Raw genomic sequence first — 26061 nt, 5'->3', positions numbered from 1 at the left:
TGTCTCTGAGAGCTTTGTTTTATGACTCATATTGACCAGAACTGAATCTGTTAGCCAGGGCTCATGACTCAGCTGCCTGCTGGGGCCAGGCAAATAATATAAATACACGATACTGTAGATGTCTTAAAAGACAGACAAGAATAACAAAGGTAGGACACTGAAAGTGCAGCTCAGCTAATGTCCCTCAAATTAAAAACAAAGACACAAAACTATTTTTCTGGCTAAGCCCTCACCTGTTCTGGCCTGATTTGACCCAAAGGTCCCCATTTGCACTGACCTACCAATTGTGTTGTCCCACCCATTCACTACTTTCAGGAGCAGATGACTTAAAAACACATGCAAGTATTCATAGAACTAATTACCTTCAAAATTCTGAATGGAATGTTTATTGTTGTGGTTGCTTGGATCGGCCCATCTTAGACTCTTCCTAACAGCAACTTTGAGACACAGTGGGTTGTGGGCCAGGCAGAGGACCAACGCGTTTCAACTTACCTGTCAGGTACCCAATTCCACATGTAGTTTCCAGAAACTATTCTGTTTCAAATGTTGATGTCCATAACTGACAACTACCCTGTGTTTATGTCTATAGTCCTTTTCATTTCTGATCTAATTGAGATTTTATGTAACTCGCACCAAGAAATAGTAGTCTTCAGGCTAAAGAATCTATAACCTTTCTGATGCTTCATTGCTGCTGATCTAATATGAGATAAAATCCTGCTCTTTTTTTGTAGAATATGCCTAGGTTTCTGGGTTTAATATACTATAAATATGAGACACCCACATATATCTTTGGTATACAAAGTAAGAAGCAGATATTTATGTTTGTATCTAGGGAACACAGAAATAAACAACATAGATGCAGAGTAAAAAAGCCTTCAACCCCATCTTTCTTCTGATTTATGATTAAACATTTGAGTAAAATATATATGTACAGGCCTCTTTTTTCTTGCCTTGATACATTTTCTCCATCTATACTCCCCACTCTTCTTCCATGACCCATCACAGCTGCTTCTGCTGTTTCTCTTCAGGATATCTGAGTTCTCTTTTTAGCTCTTCCATTAATAAATCTAAGTGACCACACAATATATCTAAGGGTTATGTTTTTGATCTATTAAACTGAGATGAGAGTTGAACTAGGAATAATCTATAAGGTCCCACACTGAACCAACTACAAATCTTGTTTGTATGTATGAGATTTCATGAATTCAGCCAGAATTTTCTTCTAGAATTAACAAACCTATAATTTGGCTGAAGCATAATACAATATGCCTATTCTCTCTAAGGATTCAGGTAAATTATCTATTTTATATAATTATGTGATCATCATTGTTGTTGAAGATCCATGACATAGAAAGTATTTAAATCATGACAATGTTTAAAAATTGTTTGTATTTAATGTTCACCAGCAGCAATATATCGCTTTATTAAACTAGAGATAATCAATACTAGAGCAACAATTTAAAGTTGAGATTCTTTGAGAAAACATTTGAAAGATAACCAATTTATCAGCATGATTGCTTTATGTCTTTTTGCTTGGTTACGAGTGTTAAAAAAATCAACACAGCGTTACTTAGCAAACATTAAAAACACATATATTTATATGTACATATACAACTATATATATATACAATATTATACTGTATGAAACCAATACATTTATTGAAAATATAGAAAAATTAATAAGTGGGTAAATGAAAATTTTTAGAAGTGTATTTGTCGTTTATATATTTGTATATTAACCAGTGCACACAGATGCTATATTTTGATTTGTTTCCTAGTAATAGTCTCCCTGCATATGTTGATTATTTTACACAAATTTAGAGTGAGGGTATCTGAAAATCTGCTCCTCAATAAAAGCAATCAGAACACTGGTAAAACTTGTCAACATCAATTTTCAGAACTTGGAAAATTAACCAAAGGCTTGCAACAATCCGAAGAAGATTTATTCAAGAAAAATGGGAAAATCTCAGTAAGAAGAGTGAGCTTTGTAACATTTCGATTTACTTTATTTCCATCACCTTCTCTTCAGCATTACAGAAGCCTTGAAAATCAACTACCTTGAAGTCACAGTAGCCAAGATGTGACTGATAGAATAATGGTCCCCAATGATGTGCATATCGCAATCCCCCAAAGCTATAATTACTTTGTCCTAAATGACAAAAGTAACTGTGCATGTGTGATTAAGTTAAGGCTCCTAATATGGAGAAATTATCTTGTATTATCTATGAGGCCTTGATATAATCACAGGTATCCTTACAGGATGAAGGCAGAAAGTAAAAGAGGGAAGGAGACACTACGCTGCTGACTGTGAAGATGGAGGAAGGGGGCCACAAACCAAGGGATGCAGGCAGTCTCTGGAAGATGGATAAGGCCACAAAACAAAACAAAACAAAACCTGCAACAAAACATAGTTTTTCTTTCCTTAGAGGCCCTAGAAAGAACAGAGTCCTGCTGATTCAATTTAGATTTCTTAACTTCATAACTGCAATATCATACCTGTGTTGTTTTAAGCCACTAAGTATGTAGTGTAGTGATGTGTTATAGCAGCAATAGGAAATGAATACAGGTTTTGGTACCTGGAAGTGGGACATTGTTTTCTGTAGCAAGTACCTAAAAATACATAAGTCGCTTTGTAATTGTGTAACGGGTTAAAGCTGGAAGAACTTTGAGGAGCATAATGGAACATTCCTGGATTACTTTACAAGACTGTTAGTGGAAATATATTTATTAACAGTATTGTATGTGAGAGATCAGAAGGAAGTTACAGGAAACATGAACAAACTGTATTCTTCTTATATAATGATAGAATGCTTAGCTGAACTGTGTCATAATGTTATTTTGAAAGATAAATTTGATTTTTAGTTGAAATTCCAAGCAAAGTGTTGAAATTGTGGTTTGGTTTCTTCCTTTTGCTTATAGCACAATGTGGGGGATAAAAAAAAAGAAGAGAGAGAGAGAAAAAATCTTGAGAGAATATTAAGCAAAAAGGAATCAGGACTTGATGATTTAGAAGATTTTCATCTTATCCAGATTGCACACGACACTAAAATGAGCACATTCAATGTCAGGAAACTGTGCTCTGGAGAGAAGGCAAAGGGAGTGGCTGGACAATCTTCTGCTAGTGCTGCTGAAGTAGCAATATTTCAGAGTATTCAATCACACAAAGGACTCTTTGAAGAATTTAGGTGTGTGACTTTTGGATCTAAGCAGAAACCAGGAAGGGAGTTGGCATTATGAAGGAAATATCAATGGAGGAGCAAATGACAGGGGAAGGAAGAAATAAAATAAATTAACTAGAATTGCAAATGAAAACTGCCTAATAATATTACTTAGCTGAAAACACATGCTTCCCCTTAAGAAAAATGAAGAATGATTCTGAGAGCAGAGCTGCAGGACAAGAGGGCAGAATCCTGAAGCCAGAAGGTGACACTGACAGCCACAGGATTATTTCAAGTCCTCAAAACCTAATAGAACCTCACGTGCTGGATTTCAAAATTATTTGGGTTAATGATTCCTTTTTTCATTCTGTATTCTCCCTCTTTGAACAGAAATACCTCTAACAGGGAAACTATGCCTGTCCTACCGGTGTGTTATGAAAAGAGTAACATGTGTTCTTATTTTACAAGTCAAAGTATGAACAGAAATTTTGACCCATAATGGATCATACCCACAGTCACAACTGATACAAGATTTACATGGTGAGATTTTGGATGTTTAAGCTGATGAGGTTTATTTGAGATTTTGGACTTAAGTAGATACTGGAAAGTGTTGAGATTTTGGAGATTTGATATGGGGTTTGTATGCTTTGCATGTGGGATAACTGTTCCTTTGGGGGAACCAAGAGAGAACTATTGTAGATGAAACAATGGCTCCCCAACATACCTATATCATAATCCAGAGAGCCAATAGATATATTACCTAGATGAAAAAAGGTATTTTTCAAACATAATTACATTAAGGATCTTAAGATCTTTTAACACAGGGCAAATTATGCTGTGTTATCTGAGTGGATCAAATGTCATTAAAAGGCTCCTAATGAGAGAATACAAGATCAGAAGGTAAAACTAGAAAAGAGAAAGAAAAATATAATTCCTACAGCCTCCAGCACGAAGGCAACCCTGAGGACCCATCGCAGACTTCTGACCACCAGAAATTGTAAAGCAATACATTTGTGCTGAATTTTTAAATTGATACTTAATATTTTACATATTTAGATGGTACATGTGAGTATTTGTTAAATGCGGAGAATGTGTAATGATAAAGTTCAAGGTATTTGGAGTTATCCATCACCCTGAATATTTATCATTTCTTTATGTAGAAAATATTTCAAATCCTCTCTTCTAACTACTTTGAAATATACAACACATGTTGCTAACTAAAGTCAGCAAGCTTTCCTTTTGAACATTAGAACCTGTGAAATGGAGTAGCCACTTTGGAAACATTTAGCAGTTTCTCATAAATTTAAACATACAGTTGCTATCTGACCCATCTAAAATAATAACAATAGTAACTCTTAAGTTTGTATCATCCTCTCTTTTGCTAGGATTCTTTCTTTACTTCTCTTTACCTCACCTCTTATTTCATAGTCAGTATGTTTGGAATGCAAACCTGCTATTTAAAATTTACTCTTGTTTTTGGCAGTAAACATTTTTCAAAAGTATGTTTTCTTCTTTGTCATTATTTATATTTGTCTCTTGTCTACGTGTTGTGGCCTCTTAGTTAAAAGTTCAATTTTTTTTTTCTTGTAGCTATTTGAGAGTAGCTCATACAATATTTGCCACAAAATAATGCAGGTTCTGCAATATTTTCAATGTATTTATAGGCACTGTTAAAATCCTCCCCTTAAATTTTGAGCTGGAAACAGGGTTTGTAGATGGATTTATTTTATAAGTTTTATTCTGAGCAACCTAAGGAAAACACAGAGAATAAAAAAATCCTAATTAGGGCCAATTAGAAAATTTGGCTCCATAGAGATTCATTCTAATTTTGTTAGAATCGTGGTGCTGGAGACAGAGACCTACTCAAACCTCATTTTAAGATGATTTATCTTGTCTTTACTTTGGATACAATGTTTCCACATTCACCAATGCTCATTCTTCAAGATTGGTGTGGGTAAAATCCAGCCATTTTCAAATGATTCCGAAACATAAAGATTTAATTTTGTTTAAATAGATTAAAGTCACATGGGAATATCAATTTGCACTCAGTTTATCATGACTGTATTAACTGATACTTGTACTCCTAAAATTCCTTTTTGGTACTTCATAAGAGACGGACTTCATATATAAAGCCACATATATTAAAAACAATTTATAAAATAAGAGATGAATCATGTTTACACCATTAAATGTAGAAAAGCTAAAACTGTAGTTGTATATTCCTGTCTCTAACCAAGTTAATACGTTTTGATAATGTTAGATGTTAAATATTAAAGGCTAAATATTTTCAATTTGTCATACTCTAAAGCACTTACATAATCCAGATTATGGCTATTTATGACCTACGACCCTGGTTGTCTACACCAGAGACAATAACCAGCTGTCCACCTGGATTGGAGTACTTGTATCAGGTATGGCAATGTGCTTCTCAACTTATTTGATCCACAATAACATGAATTTAGATCATTCCAGAATATAATTTGTTATAAACATTTTTGACTATGGATTAAAATACTATGACCTTACCACTAAGATTTTTGTATTTTATTTACATTTAAATTTTTATTTTTGATTGAGATAGTAAACTTACACTTTACGTATTATAATATTGTTACTTACAAATTTACTTCCTAGGAATCTCATTTAAAAATAAATACCTACTTTTGGCCAGATGCGGTGGCTCATGCCTGTAATCCTAGCACTTTGGGAGGCTGAGACAGGTGAATCACGAGGTCAGGAGATCAAGACCATCCTGACTAACACGGTGAAACCCCGTCCTTACTAAAAATATAAAAAATTAGACGGGCATGGTCGTGGGCGCCTGTAGTCCCAGCTACTCGGGAGGCTGAGGCAGGAGAATGGGGTGAACCCAGGGGATGGAGGTTGCAGTGAGCCGAGAGCGCACCACTGAACTCCAGCCTGGGTGACAGAGCAAAACTCCGTCTCAAAATATAAAATAAAGTAAATAAATAAATGCCTACTTTTAAAATAGGAAATTGTATTTTGAGAATGTAACTTATACTAACCTCGAGAATCCTCACTTCATCTATTGCTTGTGCATTAGAAGCCTGGTATGAAAATGTAAAATATAAACATTAATATTAGGAAAATGTCTCTTATTCTGTACTAGATTGAATACAATTAAATTAAAGCTTATGATGTCAATTCTGATTTAATTTCCTGTGATATTGTCTCTTGAATAATTAACTTTGACAATTTAGTTGTCTGTAATCGTTGGCCACATTTTATTTTGTAATACTTTAAAAATAAAATAGTATATATGTAACTTCTTGAAAAGGTTGTTTACATTTTCAATGCTTAATTATAAACTTGTCATAAATTATGATATAAATATAATAAAACCTTTTAACATTTGGGTAAAAACTATATTAAAATATTCAAATGATAGTATAGATATTATCTGAATTTCAAAAATATTTATAATATGTATTTTAAATTTTTGTTAACAAAATTATTGCGTATGTTAACAATTGAGACAAGACAAAACACCTTATAGACTGTAATAATAATTTTTCATTTGCCTGTTCCATGGTGAAGTAAAATAAAATTTAATTTTAGATTACTATGATATACAAGACAAGTGACAGAAAAAATCAGAGATGTTGACAATGGATCAATTACTTTAAATATCCTAAATGTAAATAATAAGTTATCTGTTGATATGTGCTTTAAATGTAGTCTGAGTACTTCATAACCACCTTCTTTATTTTTACTCTAATAGATAAATCAGTTAACAGTGTGCCAATATTTTGATCCTCTGGGAGGTATGTACCAAACACACTGATATATTAATTCTTGAAGTTATAACTTATTTTGTTGTAGTTAGATCAACCCCCATAAATTAAAGTGTTTCTTAAGGAAACTAAACCTTGCAAACATGAAGAGAGTGTATAGAAGGTCGTTAGATAATGAGAAGGTAAATGCAGCAATAGTCTTCTCATGGGAAAGGAAAAAAATACTTTTTTTTCTTATACTTTGCTTTCTCTTAAAGTAGATCCTTTCAGGATCATTCCTGCCCTTTTAGTATGCTAAACATAGGTACAACTCCTGAAATGGTTTGCCCACCCTGATTTCTTCAAATACAGGTATTTTAGAGAAACAATAATTCTAAATTCTTCAGAAATTTTGTTAATAGAAGCAGAATGCAGGTAAGTTTCTGGATAGTCCAATTGTGCTCCCAAGTCTGAAAAATTAAACTGTCCTTTAGAATTTAACTGTTTACCTTTATCTCAACTTAGTATGAGTATTTCTTTTATGTGGATGAAACTAAAATGCATGGAAATGAGTATCTAGTTACAAAAAAAAAAAAATAGTACTATCATTGCCTTTCTTATGCGTTAGCGATCTAAAACTAACATGGGCATTGATGATTTGTTTAACTCATGAAAGCTTTTCCATTTTGGCATATTATAAAAGAATGCTTTCTTTTTTTTTTTTTTCTTGCTGAATTTATACTAAATTGCTTTAATTTATGAAAGATCATTTACTACAGAAACACCATATGTTATTACAACAAACAAGGCATATGATACTCATTTTGAGAGAATCAAGGAAGAGTCAGATCCAGGCTTGCACTGAAGAACTTCCTCTGAAGTGTGAGGAATTAATATATTTGCTGTAGTTTCAAGGTGTTCGCCAAAGTTCATGTGCTGGAAACTTAACCATCAATGTAATGGTGTTGACAGGTTGAACCTTTAAGAGGTGATTAGGTCATGAGGGCTCTGCCCTTATGCATGAATTAATGCCTTTATCTCGGGAGTTGGGTTAGTTACTGTGGGAGTGGATTCCTGATAAAAGGATGCATCTGATCTCCTTCCTCCCCCTCTCTCTTACACATTCTTAGCATGTGATGCCTTCCACTACCATATGATGGAGCAGGAAGGCTCTCACCAGGTGCCAGCCCCACCTTCTTGGACTTCACCGCCTCCAGAACTTTAGAAATAAATCTCTCTTCTTTATATATTACCCAGTCTGTGGTATTATTTTATTGAAATACCAAACAGACTAAGATAGAAAATTGATACCTGAAAATGTGGAAGCAGCTTTGGAACTGGGTCATGGGTAGAGGCTGGAAGAGTTTGGAGAAGGAAGCTAGAAAAAGGCTAGATTGCCATCAGTGGAAAATTAAGGGTGATTCTGGTGAGGACCCAGAAGAGAATAGCTATAAGGAAGTCTGAGACTTCTTAGAAATTACTTAAGTGACTATGATCAGAGCATTGGTAGAAAGATACACAGCAAAGGCAATTCTGATGAGTCGTAGATAGAAATGAAAAACAAGGTGTTGCAAACTGGGGTGAAGGCCATATTTATTATACAATTGCTGAGAACTTGGCAGAGTTATGTCCATGCCCTTGAGCTTTAGGGAAGGTAGAATTTAAGTATAATGAATGAGGATATCTAGCAGAAGAAATTTCTATGCAAAATATTGAAGGAGCTGCATGATTAGTTTTCACCACTTTCAGTAAGATGCAAGAGGATAGAAATGACTTAAAAAGGAATTTATAATTAAAAGAGAAACAGAATGGAAAACTATGGAGATTTCGCAGAGTACCCATATAAAGAGTAAAAAGGTATGCTTAGGAGAGCAAACCAAAAGTGTAGCCAAGCAGTGGTTTGTTAAGGAGATTAGTAAAAATAGAAGGGAGCCAAGTACTATTCATCAAGACAATGGGAGAATGGCCTTGAAGGCATTTCAGAGAGCTTTGAGGCTTCCCCTCCCATCACAGGCCCAGAGTTCCAGGAGCACCAAATGTTTTTGGAAGATGGATCCAAACAACACTCTACAAGCTCACTGCTCAGGGCTGTCTTGGTTCTGTTAAATATAGTGAACTCCATGTTTCTCTTCAAAGAATCAGTATGTTAGTATGTTCAGCTCTCTTATTCTTTGTTCTCCATTTTAAAGTTTAACTTCCTGGTTCTCTTTGCCCTCTTGCTTCTAGTTTCAGTAAACAACTTTCCCGCCAGTTCTAATCAGTAGTTCACATCTGTTCCCCTGGTTACCTATTCCGTTCTGAGTCACCCCTGCTCACCTGCTCTGACCTGAATCATCCTGAGTCACCTGTTCTGTAACTGTCCTTCCTGACAAACTACTCACCCCACCACTCCAACTAACACCCCTGCTCTCTTTAAAATAGCCAATCAGAATTAGCTTAGACTGTGCAGTCCAACCCTAGCCAATAGGGGAATGACACAGCAGTAGGGGCTATCTGCATCAGGAATAAGAGCCTCTTCCTCTCCCTTGTTCAGGTGTGCTCTTGCCATTGCTCTATCCACGAATCATACCCTTTTATAGAAGTAAAATTGCCTTGCTGAGAAAATTAAATTTATGTTCGAGTGCTATTTCATTTGTGGCACCGAAAATTTATTTATGATAGTTCTCTAATCCCAATACCTCACTGAAGTACTCCTTGGCCACCTCAGCCATGGCTCAAGCAGGCCCAAGTGCAACTCATGCTGCAACTCCAGAGGTCACAAGTGGTAAGCATTGGTGACATCCAAATGGTGCTTAGTCTTCAGATGTGCAGAGTGAATGAGCTGTGGGGCCATGGAAGCCTCCATGTAGATTTCAAAGGATGTCACAGACAACCTGGGGGCCCAGGGAAAGACTTGTCACAGGAGCAAAGTCAATACAGAAAGCCTGCACTAGAGCAATGCCCAGTGGAGTGGTCAAAGTGGTCAGCATCGGAGACCACATAACTGTAGGTTCACTAGCAAGCAACTCCAGCCTGAGAAAGGTGCAGGCTTCAGAATGCAACTCATGAGAGCTACTGCATGGACTGAAACCAGTAAAGCCATAGGGATAGGGTTGCCTGAGATCTTAAGGATCAAACCTCCCCACTCCGAGTATGCCCAGACTGCAAGACATAGAATCAAAGGAGATTATTCTCCTGCTTTAAGACTTAATGTTATTTTTCCTATTGGACTTAGGACTTACTTGGGACCAGTTAACCCCTTTTTTTCTTGCCTATTTCTTCCTTTCGAAAGGGAAATGTTTGTCCTATGCCTATTCCACCATATTTTTTTGGAAGTAGATAACTTTATTTCATAGGCTAGTAGCTGGAAAGGAATTTGCCTTGGGACAAATTGTGCCTGGAGTCTCACCAATGTCTGATTCAGATGACCTTGTAAGGTGATGCTTGAGTGAGTTAAGACTTTGAGGCTATTGGAGTGGAATGAATGTTATTTCACATATGAGAAGAATGTAAATTTCGGTGGCCAGAGGTGGAATGCTGTGGTTTGAATTGATCCCCCAAACTTCATGTGCTGAAAACTGAATTTTCAATGCAATAGTGCTGTGATGTGGGACCTTTAAGAAGTGATTAGGTCATGAGGGCTCTTCCTACCAGCATAGATTGTTGCCATTATGGTAGGAGCATGTTTGTTATTGAAGGAGTGGATTCCTGATAAAAGGATGAGTTTGGACCCCTTCCTTCTTTCTCTTATATGTTCACTCACCATATGATGCCTTCCATCATATTATGATTGTTATAAATAAAGTTTTGGTGCCTCAAAAGAAATAGCACTCAAATATAAAATTTTCTTTGTAATTCTCAGCAAGGCAAGGTACTTCTATAGAAGGGTGTGCCCTTACAGATGGAGCAATGGTGAGTGCACATTTGGACAAGGGAGGGAAAGCAGTTCTTATTCCTGACACACGGGGTCCCTACTGCTGTATCATTCCTCTATTGGCTAGTGTTAGAACACACAGGCTAAACTAATTCTGATTGACTAATTTAAAGAGAGTGACGTGGTGAGTGGTTTGGCGGGAAAAATGGTTATGAAATGAGTCAGGGTGGAGTAGGTAATCGGAAAAGGTTGCTTTACGAAGAAGTTAAGTTTAAAAGTAGAAGGCAAGGAATTGAACATACTGACATATTAATTCTTTGAAGAGAAATTTGGAATTCATATTTAACATGATGCAGTAAGAAGTCCCTTACCAGATGCCAGCCCCTCAGCCTTGGACTTCCAAGCCTCTAGAACTGTGAGAAATAAATCCAGTTTTTAAATAAATTATTCAATGTGTGATATTCTGCTGTAGTGACACAAAATAAACTAAGACAATACTTAAATATGTAGTATAGAGTCCTAAAAATAATGAGACAGGTAAAAACTAATTGTGGAAATTCAAAGGAGAGAAATAGCCACAGTAACTCATAATTTAAGTCACTAAAATAGCAAAAACATTGGGAATCTAAACATCCTTGAATAGGGAACAATTTCTCCAAACCAGTGACTCTCCAGGTATGATCCCTAGAACAGCAGCATCAACATCACCTGGGAACATGTGAGAAATGCAAGTTCTCAAGCTCCATTACAGACCCATTGTTGATTCAGAAAATCCAGTTTGGGGTCAATAATTTGCTTTATAAAGCCCTCCAGGTGACCTTGATGCAGGCTTAAGAACTACCACTCTAAATGAAGGCACTTTCATGTAACTTAACACCGTGAGTTATTTAAAAGAATTAGACAGCTCTACAGATATGCCAGGAATATTTTCAGAGTATACTGCTAAGTATAAACAACAATTACAAAATAGAGCATATAGTTAGGAGTGTGCATGTGTGTGTGTGTGTGCATGTGTGTTTACAATATGTGTAGTTTTTTTATATGCTTTGTGTATCTCTGAAAGGATGCATATGAAATTCAAAAGGATGGGGAGAGGGTAGGGCTGGAAGAAGAAATTATTTCTAATGTTATACTCCCATTTGCATTTTTAAAATTTGTGCCATACATATGTAATTTCTACTTAAAAATTGATTTTTAAAGCAGAAAGTATTATTTTAATGAGTTATGAATCATGATCTGGTCATCAATATCAAATGAAAATGTGTACCTTTTATATATGTTGGCACGGGATAGAAACAATTACATTTAATGCCTGCAGAATCATTAAAAATAAAGAAATTCTATACTCAACCTGTTTCAAAGTTTAGCCTTAAAATAGAATGTTTAGGCTGGGCACAGGTTCATGCCTGTAATCCCAGCACTTTGGGAGGCTGAGGTGGACAGATCATGAGGTCAGGAGTTCAAGACCAGCCTGGCCAATATGATGCAACCACGTCTCTACTAAAAATACAAAAAGATTAGCTGCGTGTGGTGGTGTGCGCCTGTAGTCTTAGCTACTCAGGAGGCTGAGGCAGGAGAATCACTTGAACCTGGGAGATGAAGGTTGCAGTGAGCTGAGATTGCACCACTGCACTCCAGCCTGGTCAACAGAGCAAGACTCCATCTCAAAACAAAACAAAACAAAACAAAAAAACAAAAAAAAACCCACCAGAACGTTTAATGTATGTTAGAGTAACATGTACTCGTTAAGTGTATACTCATTTCAAAAACAACAGTGAGAGAAAAAAAATCATCCATGCACAACTACTGATACATTTCCTCTGAAGAGGTTTTTAAAATTATTATTTTGTTAGAGTTTTTAAAAAATCACTTTTAATTATCATCCACACTATTTTTCTTAGTCACTTAAGGTTATTTTTTCTTTATCATAAAAACCCAGCATTTTAAAGAGCTACACAGTAATCCTCAATAGGGGATAATAAGTATTGCCTCTTATTGGACACTTTCTTTGTTTTAACTTTGTTTTTTCTGTTCTAAATAGTGCAGTAGTGAACATTTGATGCCTAAAACTTTCTTTCTTAAGTTTTAGGATTGTTTTGTTTGCATAATAACAGAAGTAAAATTATTAAAACAAAAGATAACAATATTCTTATTTGCTTGCAAAAGGGGTAAATTTGATTATTACCTTATATAAATAATAGAGTATTTCCTACTTCCCTCAATTTAGTGTAAGTACAATTTTTTTATTTCTACTATCCAGAATGGAGTTCTAATGAAATCTTTTTAAAATTCTGTAATAAGGAAAAGATGAAGAATACAATTTAACATAAAACATAATTGTAATGGGTTAACTTACTTGAAGTTCAAAAAGGTTAACAAAAAGCTATGCATAGAATTTTAGCAGTAAATGGAGCCAAAGAGTACCTAGCCTAGCTCTCATTTTTCTTCATAAGAAGACTAAGATACCAGTGAAAATTAGTTACCTAAATTCAAGCAGTTTATTATCTATTGGGGGAACTCGCCCCCAATAATTCAACATTATTTCATGTAGGTTCTTTTCTATTTCCCTAAATGTTGGCCGGTCTGAGAAACAAAGGGAAAGAGTACAAAAGAGAGAAATTTTAAAGCTGGGTATTTGAGGGAGACATCACATGTCAGCAGGTTCCGTGATGCCAGCAAAGTTTTTATTAGTGATTTTCAAAAGGGGAGGGAGTGTACGAATAGCGTGTGGGTCACGGAGATCACATGCTTCACAAGGTAATAAACTATTACAAGGCAAATGGAGGCAGGGCGAGATCACAGGACCGGGGCAAAATTAAAATTGCTAATGAAGTTTCGGGCATGCATTGTCATTGATAACATCTTATCAGGAGACAGGGTTTGAGAGCAGACAACCGGTCTGACCAAAATTTATTAGGTGAGAATTTCCTCATCCTAATAGGCCTGGGAGCACTACGGGAGACCGGGGCTTATTTCATCCCTTGTCTACAATTGCAAAAGATAAATGTCCCCTGAGCGGCCATTTTAGAGACCTCCCGCTAGGAACGCATTCTCTTTCTCAGGGATGTTCCTTCCTGAGAAAAATAATTCAGCGATATTTCTCCTATTTGCTTTTGGAAGAAGAAAAATATGGCTCTGTTCCGCCCGGCTCTCAGGCAGCCAGACTTAATGGTTATCTCCCTTGTTCCCTGAACATTGCTGTTATCCTATTCTTTTTTCAAGGTGCCCAGATTTCATATTGTTTAAACAATTTGTGCAGTTAACACAATCATCACAGGGTCCTGAGGTGACATACATCCTCAGCTTACGAAGACAACGGGATTAAGAGATTAAAGACAGGCATAGGAAATCACAAGAGTATTGATTGGAGAAGTGAAAAATGTCCATGAAATCTTCAAAATTTATGTTTAGAGATTTCAGTAAAGACAGGCATAAGGAATTATAAAAGTATTAATTTGGAGAAGTAATAAATGTCTATGAAATCTTCACAATTTGTGCTCTTCTGCCATGACTTCAGCCAGTCCTTCTGTTTGGGGTCCCTGACTTCCTGTAACAATTATCCAATATAATTTCCATATTTGAAGGTAATTTGATACCTGTTTACATACATCTTACATCAGTATTAGTAACAAATTCATACATTATTTTATTCTCTAGTCCTCAGAAAATTTGAAACTAGTAAAACCTATGAAATCTTGAACAATCAAGGACAGATAATTTATTTTGCAGAAGAGAGAAATAATTGCTTCCTTCGACACCTTTGTGGATTTTCAAGGCCTTTTACTATTACAATTTATGATAATGTAGGTAGAGATGTACTTGCTCTGCATAAGGCTCTGAAATGTAGCTGCTGCTGGAGTAGATGCTGCCTACAAAAGGTAAGTAAATATTTATACCATCATATCAAAAAAGCCTCGGTGCTGGACAGTATGATAAAGTCTAAACATTGGGATTGGCTGCAAAAGATTTTCTGGAATGAAAAATGTCAGAGAGATCATTGAATTTTTGTACCATGTACCTATAGGCTGAGAATCATGCACAACATTGCAAATTTTTTCTAGGCAATGAAGGTCATAAGATCTTTAGATGTTTTCTGTTCTAAACTATCTAAGCATCCATGCAAGGCTTTTTGTGACCTAAGAAATCTTTTCCTATTGCGAAGTGGCAAAAACTCTATCTCATGTTTCCTATAAAAACTCTATATTTAAATCTACCTCCATTTTTAGTTAATTTTTGTATTCATGTGAGGAAAGTGTTGAGAACCTTTTTTCCCACTTTAATATTTAGTTGTTTAAACACCATTATTTGTAAAAGACTATTCTTTTTCTACTGGATTGCTTTGGCAACATTTCTGAAAATGAATTGCCAATGTATATGTTTACTTATTTCTAGAGTCTACTCTCTTCTATTATTCTACCTATGTGTATACATACAAATATATATACACATGCAGAGCTAAGATCATAAGGACAATATAATATTGGCATAATACCAGCTATAGAGTAAGTCTTAATATCAGGTAATACAAGCCTTCTTATTTTGTTTTGCTTTTGTCAAACCTATTTTGGCTCTCTTAGTTCCTTCACATTTTTATATAAATTTTACAAAAAAAAAAAAAAAAAACCTCTCATATTCAAAAATCCTGCTAAGATACTGAGGGTATTTAATCAATGGATTAATTTGAAAAGAACTTATGTCTTATTAATATTGAATTTTCTGCTCAATGACTATGGTTTATTTCTCCTTCTAGTTAGATCTTCTTTAATAACTCCCAGTAATAGTCATATTCAGTACTTAGGTCTTACAAATATTGTATTACAAATTAATTTAATTATTGTATGTTTCCAGATACAATTATAAATGGTACTTTTTATTTAAACTTTACATTTTTGTCGCTTTTATATAGTATATTGTATATAGAAAATTATTGCTCTGTGTATACTTACTTTACTCTGACCTTGCTAAAACTTACTTATAAATTCTAGTAGCTTTTTGGTGGATTCCCTAAAGTTTCCTACAATTATAGATATGAAAAATGAAAATATAGATTTTACTTCTTCCTTTCTCTTTTTTTTTTTTTTTTTTTTTGAGACAGAGTCTCGCTCTGTCGCCCAGGCTGGAGTGCAGTGGCCGGATCTCAGCTCACTGCAAGCTCCGCCTCCTGGGTTTACGCCATTCTCCTGCCTCAGCCTCCCGAGCAGCTGGGACTACAGGCGCCCGCCACCTCGCCCGGCTAGTTTTTTGTATTTTTTTTTTTTTTTTAGTAGAGACGGGATTTCACCGTGTTAGCCAGGATGGTCTCAATCTCCTGACCTCATGATCCTCCTGTCTTGCTCCCAAAGTGCTGGGATTACAGGCTTGAGTCACCACGCCCGGCCAACTTCTTCCTTTCTCATCTGTATGCTTTTTATTTGTATGTATACATTTATGAATGTATGTATTTATTGTCTGGATTCTGGAAATGTCAGAAACATTTTATCCTTGTCACGTGTTTCACTACATCTACTTATATTTTGAGGCTTGAGGCTTTGTTTTTCCATCTAATTTTGCCATTTAATTTTGTCTAAAGAATTTGACAGTAGTTTTGTTTCGTTTTGCTAGCACACTTGTTCTGTCCTTTTCCATGATAGTTTTTGGGGGGATTTATAAGCCATACCACCATTATCATCAGATTGACTTAGCAGTCTTCCTTTGCCTTTTAATGGCTAATACTTACATATGGTAAGAAAAAGAAAAGGAAAGGAAGGAAAGAAGGAAGGAAGGAGGAAGGAAGGAGAAAGAAAGAAAGAAAGAAAGAAAGAAAGAAAGAAAGAAAGAAAGAAAGAAAGAAAGAAAGAAAGAAAGAAAGAAAGAAAGAAAGAAAGAAAGAAAGAAAGAGAGAGAGAGAGAAAGAAAGAAAGAAAAGAAGGAAGAAGAGAGAGGAAGGAAGGAAAGAGAGAAGGAAGGAAGGAAGGAAGGAAAGAAGGAAGGAGGAAAGAGGAAGGAAGAAAGGAAGGAAGGAAGGAGAAAAGGAAAAGAAAAGGAAAAGGGAAAGGAAAGGAAAGGTCAGAATTCTCTACTTTTCAGAATAGAAAAGGACAGAATATAATGGAAGCATATTCAGGAGAAACAATTTCTCTCAAATGCTTGCTTCCTAGGCCTCCTACATCCCTTTTTAGATACAACTACCATTATAAGTTTCTTATGTATTCTTCCACAGTTATGTTGTGAATATTTGTATAATGTATTATATAAATATAGCATGTTTATGCTATGTGTGTGTGTTTTAACATAATTAGTAGCATATTATTCTACTTTTTAAGCACATAACACTGTAATTTGAGTATTACATCTATGTTTAGAACTTCTTTGTTCCTTTAAATGGCAGCATAATAACCCATTACATGGATATGCCATAATTTATTCAACAAGTCTCTGTTGAGTCTGATTAACTGAGCTTTAAATAAAAATTGGGACAAAATTTAGATTTGCCGTGGCAAAGAGTTATGAAACTGCTTCGCATATTGAGTAATAAGCAGTTTTGGATGAGATTAGAGTTTATGTTGTATTTCATGGGCATTACAATTTAAAAAGTAATTCTCATACATGCCTACAAAGGAAATTATTATTATCCCTCTTTTGCAAATGGAAAGTAAATTTCAGAGACTTTAGTGATTTGTTCACATTTCAAGCAGTTAGTAAGCAGTGAAGTCATGTCTTAGCTCAGGGGACTTTAACATATAAATTCTCACTTCTATGTTTATTCTCAAACATGAGGCATCCCTTAAATACAGAAAGTTCTGTCTAAATATACAAAAAGCTCATTTAAGAGGTCGTACAGAACTAAATAAAGTGTTGCTTACAAGTCTAACATATCCGGTCGGATCAATGATATATTTTCAATCTTTTGTAGCTAAAAGTTGAAGCTCCACCTGGTGAAACAATTGGGTATGTTTATCAATACTTTCACCCATTCTTGCCAAAGTTCAAAATAAAAAATGAGAATAAGGAGGAGGTAATGAAAATTAGAGGCCCATGGTTGGTCTTCAGCTGTCTCAGGGATCTAAATTTTAATGTAAGTAATTAACAATATTTTAATGTCATATTAAAATTAGTTTATTATATTTTTATAATAGATATAATTAGTGAATATGAATAAAGAAAAATAAAAGAATATTATTATGAAAATATTGTAACTATTCACTTTTTTAAAAAATTGGATTACTAATTCACAGCATCCTTATTTAAAAGCTCTATAAGTTTATGTAGCTTATAAGGCAGGTTTTAAAGGTATCAAAAGTTAGTTATTTAACATCTCAAAGAATATTGACAGAGAAATTTAAACTTTATTAAATGGACAACGACCTAATCTGGTACTAATTATAGCTAATGTGTTATATTAATGTTAATTAACACAGTTTCTGCTTTTTATAAAACTTTGAAATTTAATATGTTTTAAAAATTTTTCTATGTGCTTACTAATTTACTTCTCAGATTATAGCCAACATCCAGATAATAATTTGGGAAATTAGCTACTAAACATACTTCATATAGTTAATAAAATTAAATAACTTGTTATATTTATTTAAACCTGAAGATTTCTAAGCAATAGAGAATATTGTGTTGGTTTAACATTATAGTAGATGTGCAAAAAGTCATACTTCCCTAACTTTCATCTAAAACCTGTTTGTTTGTTTGAATATCTAAAATATCTAGTAGAAAATTTGCATACAGCCTAACTAAAATACTACCTAATTTTCCTTCCTTTCTTAGAATTATGTCAATTCATTTTAGTGATTCTGATTCTTACTGGCATCTGCATATACTGATTAAGAAAAATATACTTAATACATTACAAATTAATTGTTAATAATATGGTTAGTTCAGAAAGTAATAATATGACTCCATGGGGCTCTATTTTAAGTTAAAAGCCAAAGTAACAGAGTAGACTTCCAAAGTAAGCATAAAACTCTGGAATCCAAAGCCATTTTTTACTGACACCAAATAATAAAATGCTTTTTGTGCATTATTTTGTATTTCAGAGTATAATATAGCAAATCCTACTCATTGTAATATTTGCAAAACTTTGTCAAAGCTATATAAAACTCTTCCCATTTTTTCTGTTTGAAGCAAAACAATTTTAAAGCTGGTACTCTTGGGTAAGCTCCAAGTAAGAGGAGCAAGAAAGGGAAATCATGATTTTCTAAGAAAGTCATCTTTTCCATGAATGTGGACAATCCTTTTAATACTTTTGGCTATGAATAAGAGGAAAGAGATAAAGTAGTAGCTAGTTACAGGGCCAGAACTAGAATGAGGCAATTGAGGTGTTCATCTCAGGTACAAAATTTAAGGGAGCAACACAAATCTTAGTATTAATGGTAAGTGATAAATGAATGTGTTGCAGTTTTTTTTTAATTAAAATTAATGCAAAACGTTTTTTATGATGAAATACACCAAAAAATTAAGAAAGGAACTGACCATGTACTTGTATTACTTATATCTCTGCAATACCCCAATCCTGTTTCTGGCTTGATGAAGACACGGGTGGAAAGTGAGGTATTTTTCTGAAAAGTATGTCATTATCCCTTTGATTGTAAAAGAACAGAGCCAAATGAGAGAAAGTGTGGAGATACAAAAGAGGCTGAATACTTGGTGAACCCGGTTTCTTATTTGGTATGGGACTAAGACACATGTAGAGAATTAGCTTCGTATAGAGATGGCCCATTCACCATAACAGGAAGGAGGCCGGAAATGTTGATACGAATACGTTCTGTTTGTAGGGCTGGTGTCTGAGTGTGAATTCCTGTTCCACAGCTTTTATTTTTTCTGTAATATAAGAGATAAGATATTTTGTTGAGAATGAGGAGGAATGATGGGTTCAGAGTTCTGAAAAGGGTGAAGAACTTTGGGCATATTTAAAACACTTTGATATTTCTCATTTCCCATATTCCTTAGCACTACTCACAAGGCTGTGTATGAGCAGCCCTGCTAACCTCTCTGGTCTCACTAATTTTCTGCTATTAGCCGCCTCCCTCACTTCACTCCAGCTATGCTCCCTCCTAACTCGGGGCCTTTTCACATGTTAACTTTCTCTGGAATGCTGTCTGTCTTCCTATTTCTCTTGTCACTAATTCCTTCTGGTCCTCTAAGTCTCAGCTTAAATGATGCTGTCCCCAAGCAGCTTACTCTAAAACCATGCCCCTACCGTTTGTGTAGTCTGCTTATTAGCTCCCAATTGTACTACATGATAGTACCCTACCCTTCCCTTATGGCCCTCATTACAAGGCAGGTACTATGATTCATCCCAGGTTTGTTGTTTTATATTTACATGAGTATCTCTTATTCTGAAGGAATTAGTGTGAGTTGGTATGAGAAATGATGCTCTAGGAGGTTTAGATAAGTAACAGAGAAAAAAAATGAGGAAAAAGTAAAGACAACCAGAAAATAAAAGAACTTCTGAAGGAGTTGGGAAGCTGTGTAATGAGCTGAGAAGCTAGTGGTTTTCATTTTATAATGAAATTCATGCTCATGTTAAATTAAAGCAAATTATATGAATTAACTATATATGTGTGTATACATAGACATAGAAATAGATATAATCAGTTGTATGCAATTTGAAAATCTACTTTTAGATAGGAATTGCCTATAAATTTTACCAGGCTATTATGTGTCCATGTTGCATATTTTGTAAATTCTTGGGTACAATCAGTATGATTATAATTCATAAAGGTCATAATTAGTTAATAAATTTGGTACAGGAATAACTTTTTATCTCATAGATAAAGGTTATATATTTTTCCATTTTAGTTATTGACTGTGGATGAGGAAATGGTTATTGGAAAGATTTCAAAACAGTACTCTGGATTTGTAAGGGGAATATTAACCAATGGTGAGAAATTTGGGATCCAGTTTCCATTTGATCTTGATGTTAAAATTAAAGCATTGATGCTTGGAGCAACTTTCCTCATTGTGAGTCTATTTTTACTCTATTTAGCTGAAAAAATTATATTTTCTGAGATTACCATTGCACTTTTGCTAATATTTCTCCTTGAATCATCTGAATTAACTGCGAATTGTGCCTTTCTGGCCATCCTCAGTCCCCAAATGACATCATGGATTCAGTATTCACATTGCAAAGGAAGCAAAAATTAGAGTGTTCTAGAAACATGATGATTCAGGTTTAAATCCTTAGCCTTCATGAAAAATCAGACTGTCACTGAAAATAGGAAAAATATGGTTCATTCAATGTGACTTATAGTTATCTCTTACAATGTAAAATTAATACATGCTTGTTACACTTTATTGAAATGGTAATATATTGTTAATTTGGAAACTATAGATATTATTTCATTTAGCTCTATCTCTTGAGCAATACAAAGACCTTAAAAACATCTTAATTCTAATCTCTCTCTCACAACTTATATACTTTTGTTGACTAGTGTTTTAGTTTTGCTTCTTTTTAAATTCACAAATTAAATATGTGCTATTAGTTTATTTTTCTAATAAAATCACAGATATGTTTAGCATTTTATTTATTCTCAAATTTTATTGAACTTTAGATGAGCACTCCAAGGTTATGTTCCTTTTTCCTAATCCTCACTTAATGTCATTGTATTAGTTCATTTCCCACTGCTATAAAGAAATACCCAAAACTGGGTAATTTATAGAGGAAAGAGGTTTAATTGACTTACAGTTACACATGGCTAGGGAGGCTTCAGGAAACTTACAATTATGGTAGAAGGTGAAGAGGAAGCAGGCACCTTTTCCACAAGGCGGCAGGAAACAGTGAGTACAAGCACGGGACATGCCAGATGCATATAAGATCATCAGATCTCCTGAGAACTCACTGGCTATCAAAAGAACAGCCCGAGGGAAACCACTCCCATGATCCAATCACTGCCCTCCCTCCCAACTTGGGGATTACAGGACCCTGCCTCGACACATAGGGATTATAATTCAAGATAAGATTTGGGTGGAGACACAGAGCCAAACCACATCTGTCTTCGATGGGCTCTTGGAAACTGCAAATTTAAGCACAATGATATAGAATAAAACTAATTATTTTTGCCATCAACATTATAACAAAATGACACTGAACAAAATGACATTTTTGTAAATTTTCTGTAATTACCAGTTGACAGAAATTGTTAAATTGGGCTGGGAGCGGTGGCTCATGCCTGTAATCCCAGCACTTTGGGATGAGGTCGGGAGTTCGAGACCAGCCTGACCAACATGGAGAAACCTGGTCTCTACTAAAAATACAAAATTAGTCGAGCAGGTGGCACGTGCCTGCAATCCCAACTACTCGGGAGGTTGAGGCAGGAGAATTGCTTGAACCTGAGAGGTGGAGGTTGTGGTGAGCTGACATTGCCCATTGCACTCCAGCCTGGGCAACAAGAGTGAAACTCCATCTCAAAAAAAAAAAAAAGAATAGTTAAATTGGATTTTTAGAGTGTCTGTAGTCTCTTTTAAAAAGACAAACCTAAATTAATGACCAAAAAATTGAAAGAAAGAGAATATGGATAAATACCACAAGAAAGCTAGGGAAGCTAAATTAATAGCAGGAAAAAAAAAAAAAAAAAAAAAAAAAAAAAAAAAAAAGACATTAAGACTCCAAAAAATAGAAACAGAAACAAAATGGGTTCCTATGATGATAAAGTTTCTATTCAAACAAGGTGTAATAATTCTAGGCTTGTATGCATGTAATATTAACTTCAAAATATAGAGACAAGTGGCTGGGTGCGGTGGCTCATGCCTGTAATCCCAGCACTTTGGGAGGCCAAGGTGGGCGAATCACCTGAGGTCGGGTGTTCGAGACCAGCCTAACCAACATAGAGCAATCCCGTCTCCTAAAAATACAAAATTAGCCAGGCATGGTGGTGCACACCTGTAATCCCAGCTTCTAGGGAGGCTGAGGCAGGAGAATCACTTGAACCTGGGAGGCAGAGGTTGCAGTGAGCCGAGATCACGCCATTGCATTCCAGCCTGGGCAACAAGAGCGAAACTCCGTCTCAAAAAACAACAACAACAAAACAAAATATAGAGACAAGTGTTAAAAATTAGAGTGACAAACCCATCATAAAAATGGGGAATTTACTCATATCTCTTCATTTATACTAGATATAAGAGACAGAACATTAGTAAAGTTATTTAAAATTTGAACAACAAAATGAATACGCTTGATTTAATGGTCTTATTTAGACCTTTTTTTGTTGTTGTTGTTGTTGTTGTTTGAGACGGAGTCTCTGTCACTAGGCTAGAGTGCAGTGGCACAATCTCAGTTCACTGCAACCTCCGCCTCCCGGGTTCAAGCGATTCTCCTGCCTCAGTCTCCCGAGTAGCTGGGACTACAAGCGCCCGCCACCACGCCCAGCTAACTTTTGTATTTTTAGTAGAGAAGCGGTTTCACCATGTTGGCCAGGATGGTCTCAGTCTCTTGACCTCGTGATCTGCCCGCCTCAGCCTCCCAAAGTGCTGGGATTACAGGCATGAGCCACCGTGCCCCGCCGAACTTTTACCAAACAATTAGACAATACACACTTTTCTCAAATAAACATTGTTTACAAAATTGATATAATAGTGGGCCAAGAAGCAAGTCTCAACAAATTACAGAGAATCATTATCATTTAGACCTTAGTATATGAGCAAACGACACTCCCATGTAATATTTTATTACATATTTTAAAGTATTTAAAAATTTTTGTTATGGCTTTTTAAAAATAATTGGGGAATAAACCAATTATTTTTAAAAAGCCATAACAAAAATTTTTAAATACTTTAAAATATGTAATAAAATATTACATGTCAAAACTCTTGGTATGCAACTAAAGATATTAAAATATATAGCTATAAATAATTATTGAAGAAAAGAGAAAAATTAATAAGTTAAATTAATTAGCTAAAACTATAAAGTTAGAAAAAAATAAGAAAAAGAATAAACCCAAGAAATTGAAGGAGATATTGAACAATTAAGCAAACAAAAATAAACAGAGTACCCATACTTGGACTCTAGACAAATAGGTCTTTTGAAGCAAGAAAATCATAAAGTAACAGACTACTACATTTAAATAGCTTAAATTTCTGTACCCCATAAAACCTCATAATATTAAATATTTAAAAGCAAATAATAAATTAAGGAAAATATGGGAAATAAGGAAAACAATAAATTAAGGAAATACACAACAAATATGACCAACGAATAATATTCTTATGTTAATAAAAATGATATTTAAATAAGAAAAATATCAAATACTTAATGAAAATGTACAAATATTATGAAAAATAATTCAAATAACTATCAAAGAGGGAATAAAAATAAACACTCAACCTAAGAAAGCATTTCCAAAAACACACAAGAGAAGCAAAAAATAAAGGATAAAATACCATTTTTAAAATCATATATTAATGTTTTCATTTTTAATGATGTATGCTCCATGCTGATGAAGATTTAAGGAATCAAGTGCTCATGAACTCTAGGTACAACTTTTAGAGGAATGAATTAAAAACATTTGTCAAAAATGTAATGTTTATATTCTTTCAGATGCAGACAAATAATGATGTACAATCTTTATAGTAACTAGCAATATATACTCTATGTAGCAAATTTCACTCAAATAAACAGTAAAAGTTAAAACAACATAAAATGTGTGAGTGTGAGATTTACTAAATACATTATGAGACATCTCTAGAACAGAGTAATAAACAGATATCAAAATAAACTAAAAAACTAAATACTTTTAAGGACCTTTAATGACACAAATACTCAGAATAGTTTACGCAGTGAAAAAAGCCAGGGTATGAGCACATTATAACAGCAATTATGTACGTCTTGGAGGAATTTGTACCAAAATACTTACGGTAGATTTTGGTATTGATTGAAAATATAAACGTTTTCCTTCTCTTTTCCTCCAGTTTTCTAAGATGCGTATATGAATGAAAAAACATATATAAGTAAAATGAGGTAGTATTAGTTGCTGATCTCTAAGGGCCTTTAGTGATGCACAAATCTATTATTTTGATGTATTTAAGGGCAAACAGTCATTCTTATGCCCTTGGAAATTTGTTCCTCACGGGTCTGCTCCTCAGACACTTGCTTTTTAATATGTTTTGTGATCATGATATTATAATATAGGGACCTTAAAAAGCATTCTCATGTCTAATGCCTGCAGTTGTTTCTACTATTAAACCAACCTAATTGTATTTTTCATTTTCATTCTAGGACTACATGTATTTTGAACTGTGGCCATAAGAACTACCCTGAAAGAATATGTCAGAGGCCACTGGCATTTATTTTTGCCAGTCCTCCACAAAACTAAGCAACTTTAACTGAAAATATCTAAATACATTTTATTTTACTAAAACTGTTCATATATATTCTTTCTGCATAATAAACTGTACCAAAATTTTTTAACTTCAAATAATCATTGTGTTTAGCTTAGGATTCTGTTGTATAGTTCTCCTGTTCAGAACCTGGCTCACTCATGCATTTTGAGTCAATTATCAGATTGGTTGGGATTGTCTCATCCCAGATGGCTTCATTCACATGTCAGGCTATTGGCTGAGGGAATGGGGGCAATAGGTCACATATTTTTCATCATCTAGGAGTCTAGCCAAAGCTTTTACACATGACTGTGTTACAAAAGCAACAAGAAAGCAAGTTCAAATGTTCAAACTCATTTCAAGCCTCTGCTTCTATTATGCTTAGTAATATCCCATTGACCAAAGCAAATCACATAGCCAAGCCCACATTCAAGGGGTGGAAAAATAGACTCAATTTTTTTAATGACAGTTGCTGCAAAATAATGTGACCTTTCTTCCTCCAACACAATTTATCACTGTCTTCTCTCTGGTTCCAATTATTTACATTCTCCCCAAACACAAAATATCCTTAACCCCATGAAGACTCCCAACAAGTCTCTTTCAATTACAGCATTAAGCTCAAGTCCAGTATGATGTGATCTGTTACCTTCTGTAAATGTGAGTGAGGATACTTGGATGCAGCTTCTCTTGATTCAGAGACTTCAGAACAAAAAAGCCCACTTTACACGTAATGCTGAGCAAAGGTCAAAATAGCCACAATGAACAAATAAAATTCATGTAGTAGTAGCTGGTCAATAGAAATTATAGAAGTCAGAAGGGATATGTTTCTAGTTCCCCTTACTCTGGTGACAGAGAAAATGCTGCTCCCTGGGAGTGGCTTTCTAGTCCATTGTTCTACTCTGATCTCTGGAATTTTGTGTCTGCCTTCTGAAACAATTTTTTCTTTTCTAAATGAAATTACCATGTTTTTAGCTGAGTAACTTTTATAGGTTTCTGTCTACAAATATTGAAAACAGAG

At 34.7% G+C, this 26061-nt stretch overlaps 1 protein-coding gene across 2 annotated transcripts; it reads left to right on the top strand.

Annotated features, from left to right (window-relative positions):
* The first annotated feature begins 415 nt into the window (after positions 1–415).
* On the top strand, positions 416–25129 carry LOC105470019 (phospholipid scramblase 1-like). 2 transcript variants are annotated; one of them, XM_071091085.1, is made up of 8 exons: positions 416–499; positions 5467–5569; positions 6901–6943; positions 14403–14623; positions 17638–17799; positions 20532–20693; positions 22457–22458; positions 24943–25129. In XM_071091085.1, exons 2-8 carry the CDS (start codon positions 5486–5488, stop codon positions 25037–25039), a joined length of 771 nt encoding a protein of 256 aa, XP_070947186.1. In that variant the 5' UTR covers positions 416–499; positions 5467–5485; the 3' UTR covers positions 25040–25129. The 2 variants fall into 2 exon arrangements, with proteins under 2 accessions (XP_070947186.1, XP_011720023.1); XM_011721721.2 differs by lacking the exon at positions 22457–22458.
* Positions 25130–26061: the final 932 nt, after the last annotated feature.

Source organism: Macaca nemestrina, chromosome 2 (assembly GCF_043159975.1).
Source record: "Macaca nemestrina isolate mMacNem1 chromosome 2, mMacNem.hap1, whole genome shotgun sequence".
NCBI lineage: Eukaryota > Metazoa > Chordata > Mammalia > Primates > Cercopithecidae > Macaca > Macaca nemestrina.
This window is presented reverse-complemented; position numbering and strand designations above follow the sequence as displayed.

Coding starts and splice junctions, on each gene's coding strand:
- LOC105470019 (XM_071091085.1), top strand. CDS start 5,486: ATGGCTATTTATGACCTACGACCCTGGTTGTCTACACCAGAGACAATA. Junction 5,570..6,900: donor GATTGGAGTACTTGTATCAG/GTATGGCAATGT, acceptor TTACTCTAATAG/ATAAATCAGTTAACAGTGTG. Junction 14,624..17,637: donor GTAGATGCTGCCTACAAAAG/GTAAGTAAATAT, acceptor AATCTTTTGTAG/CTAAAAGTTGAAGCTCCACC.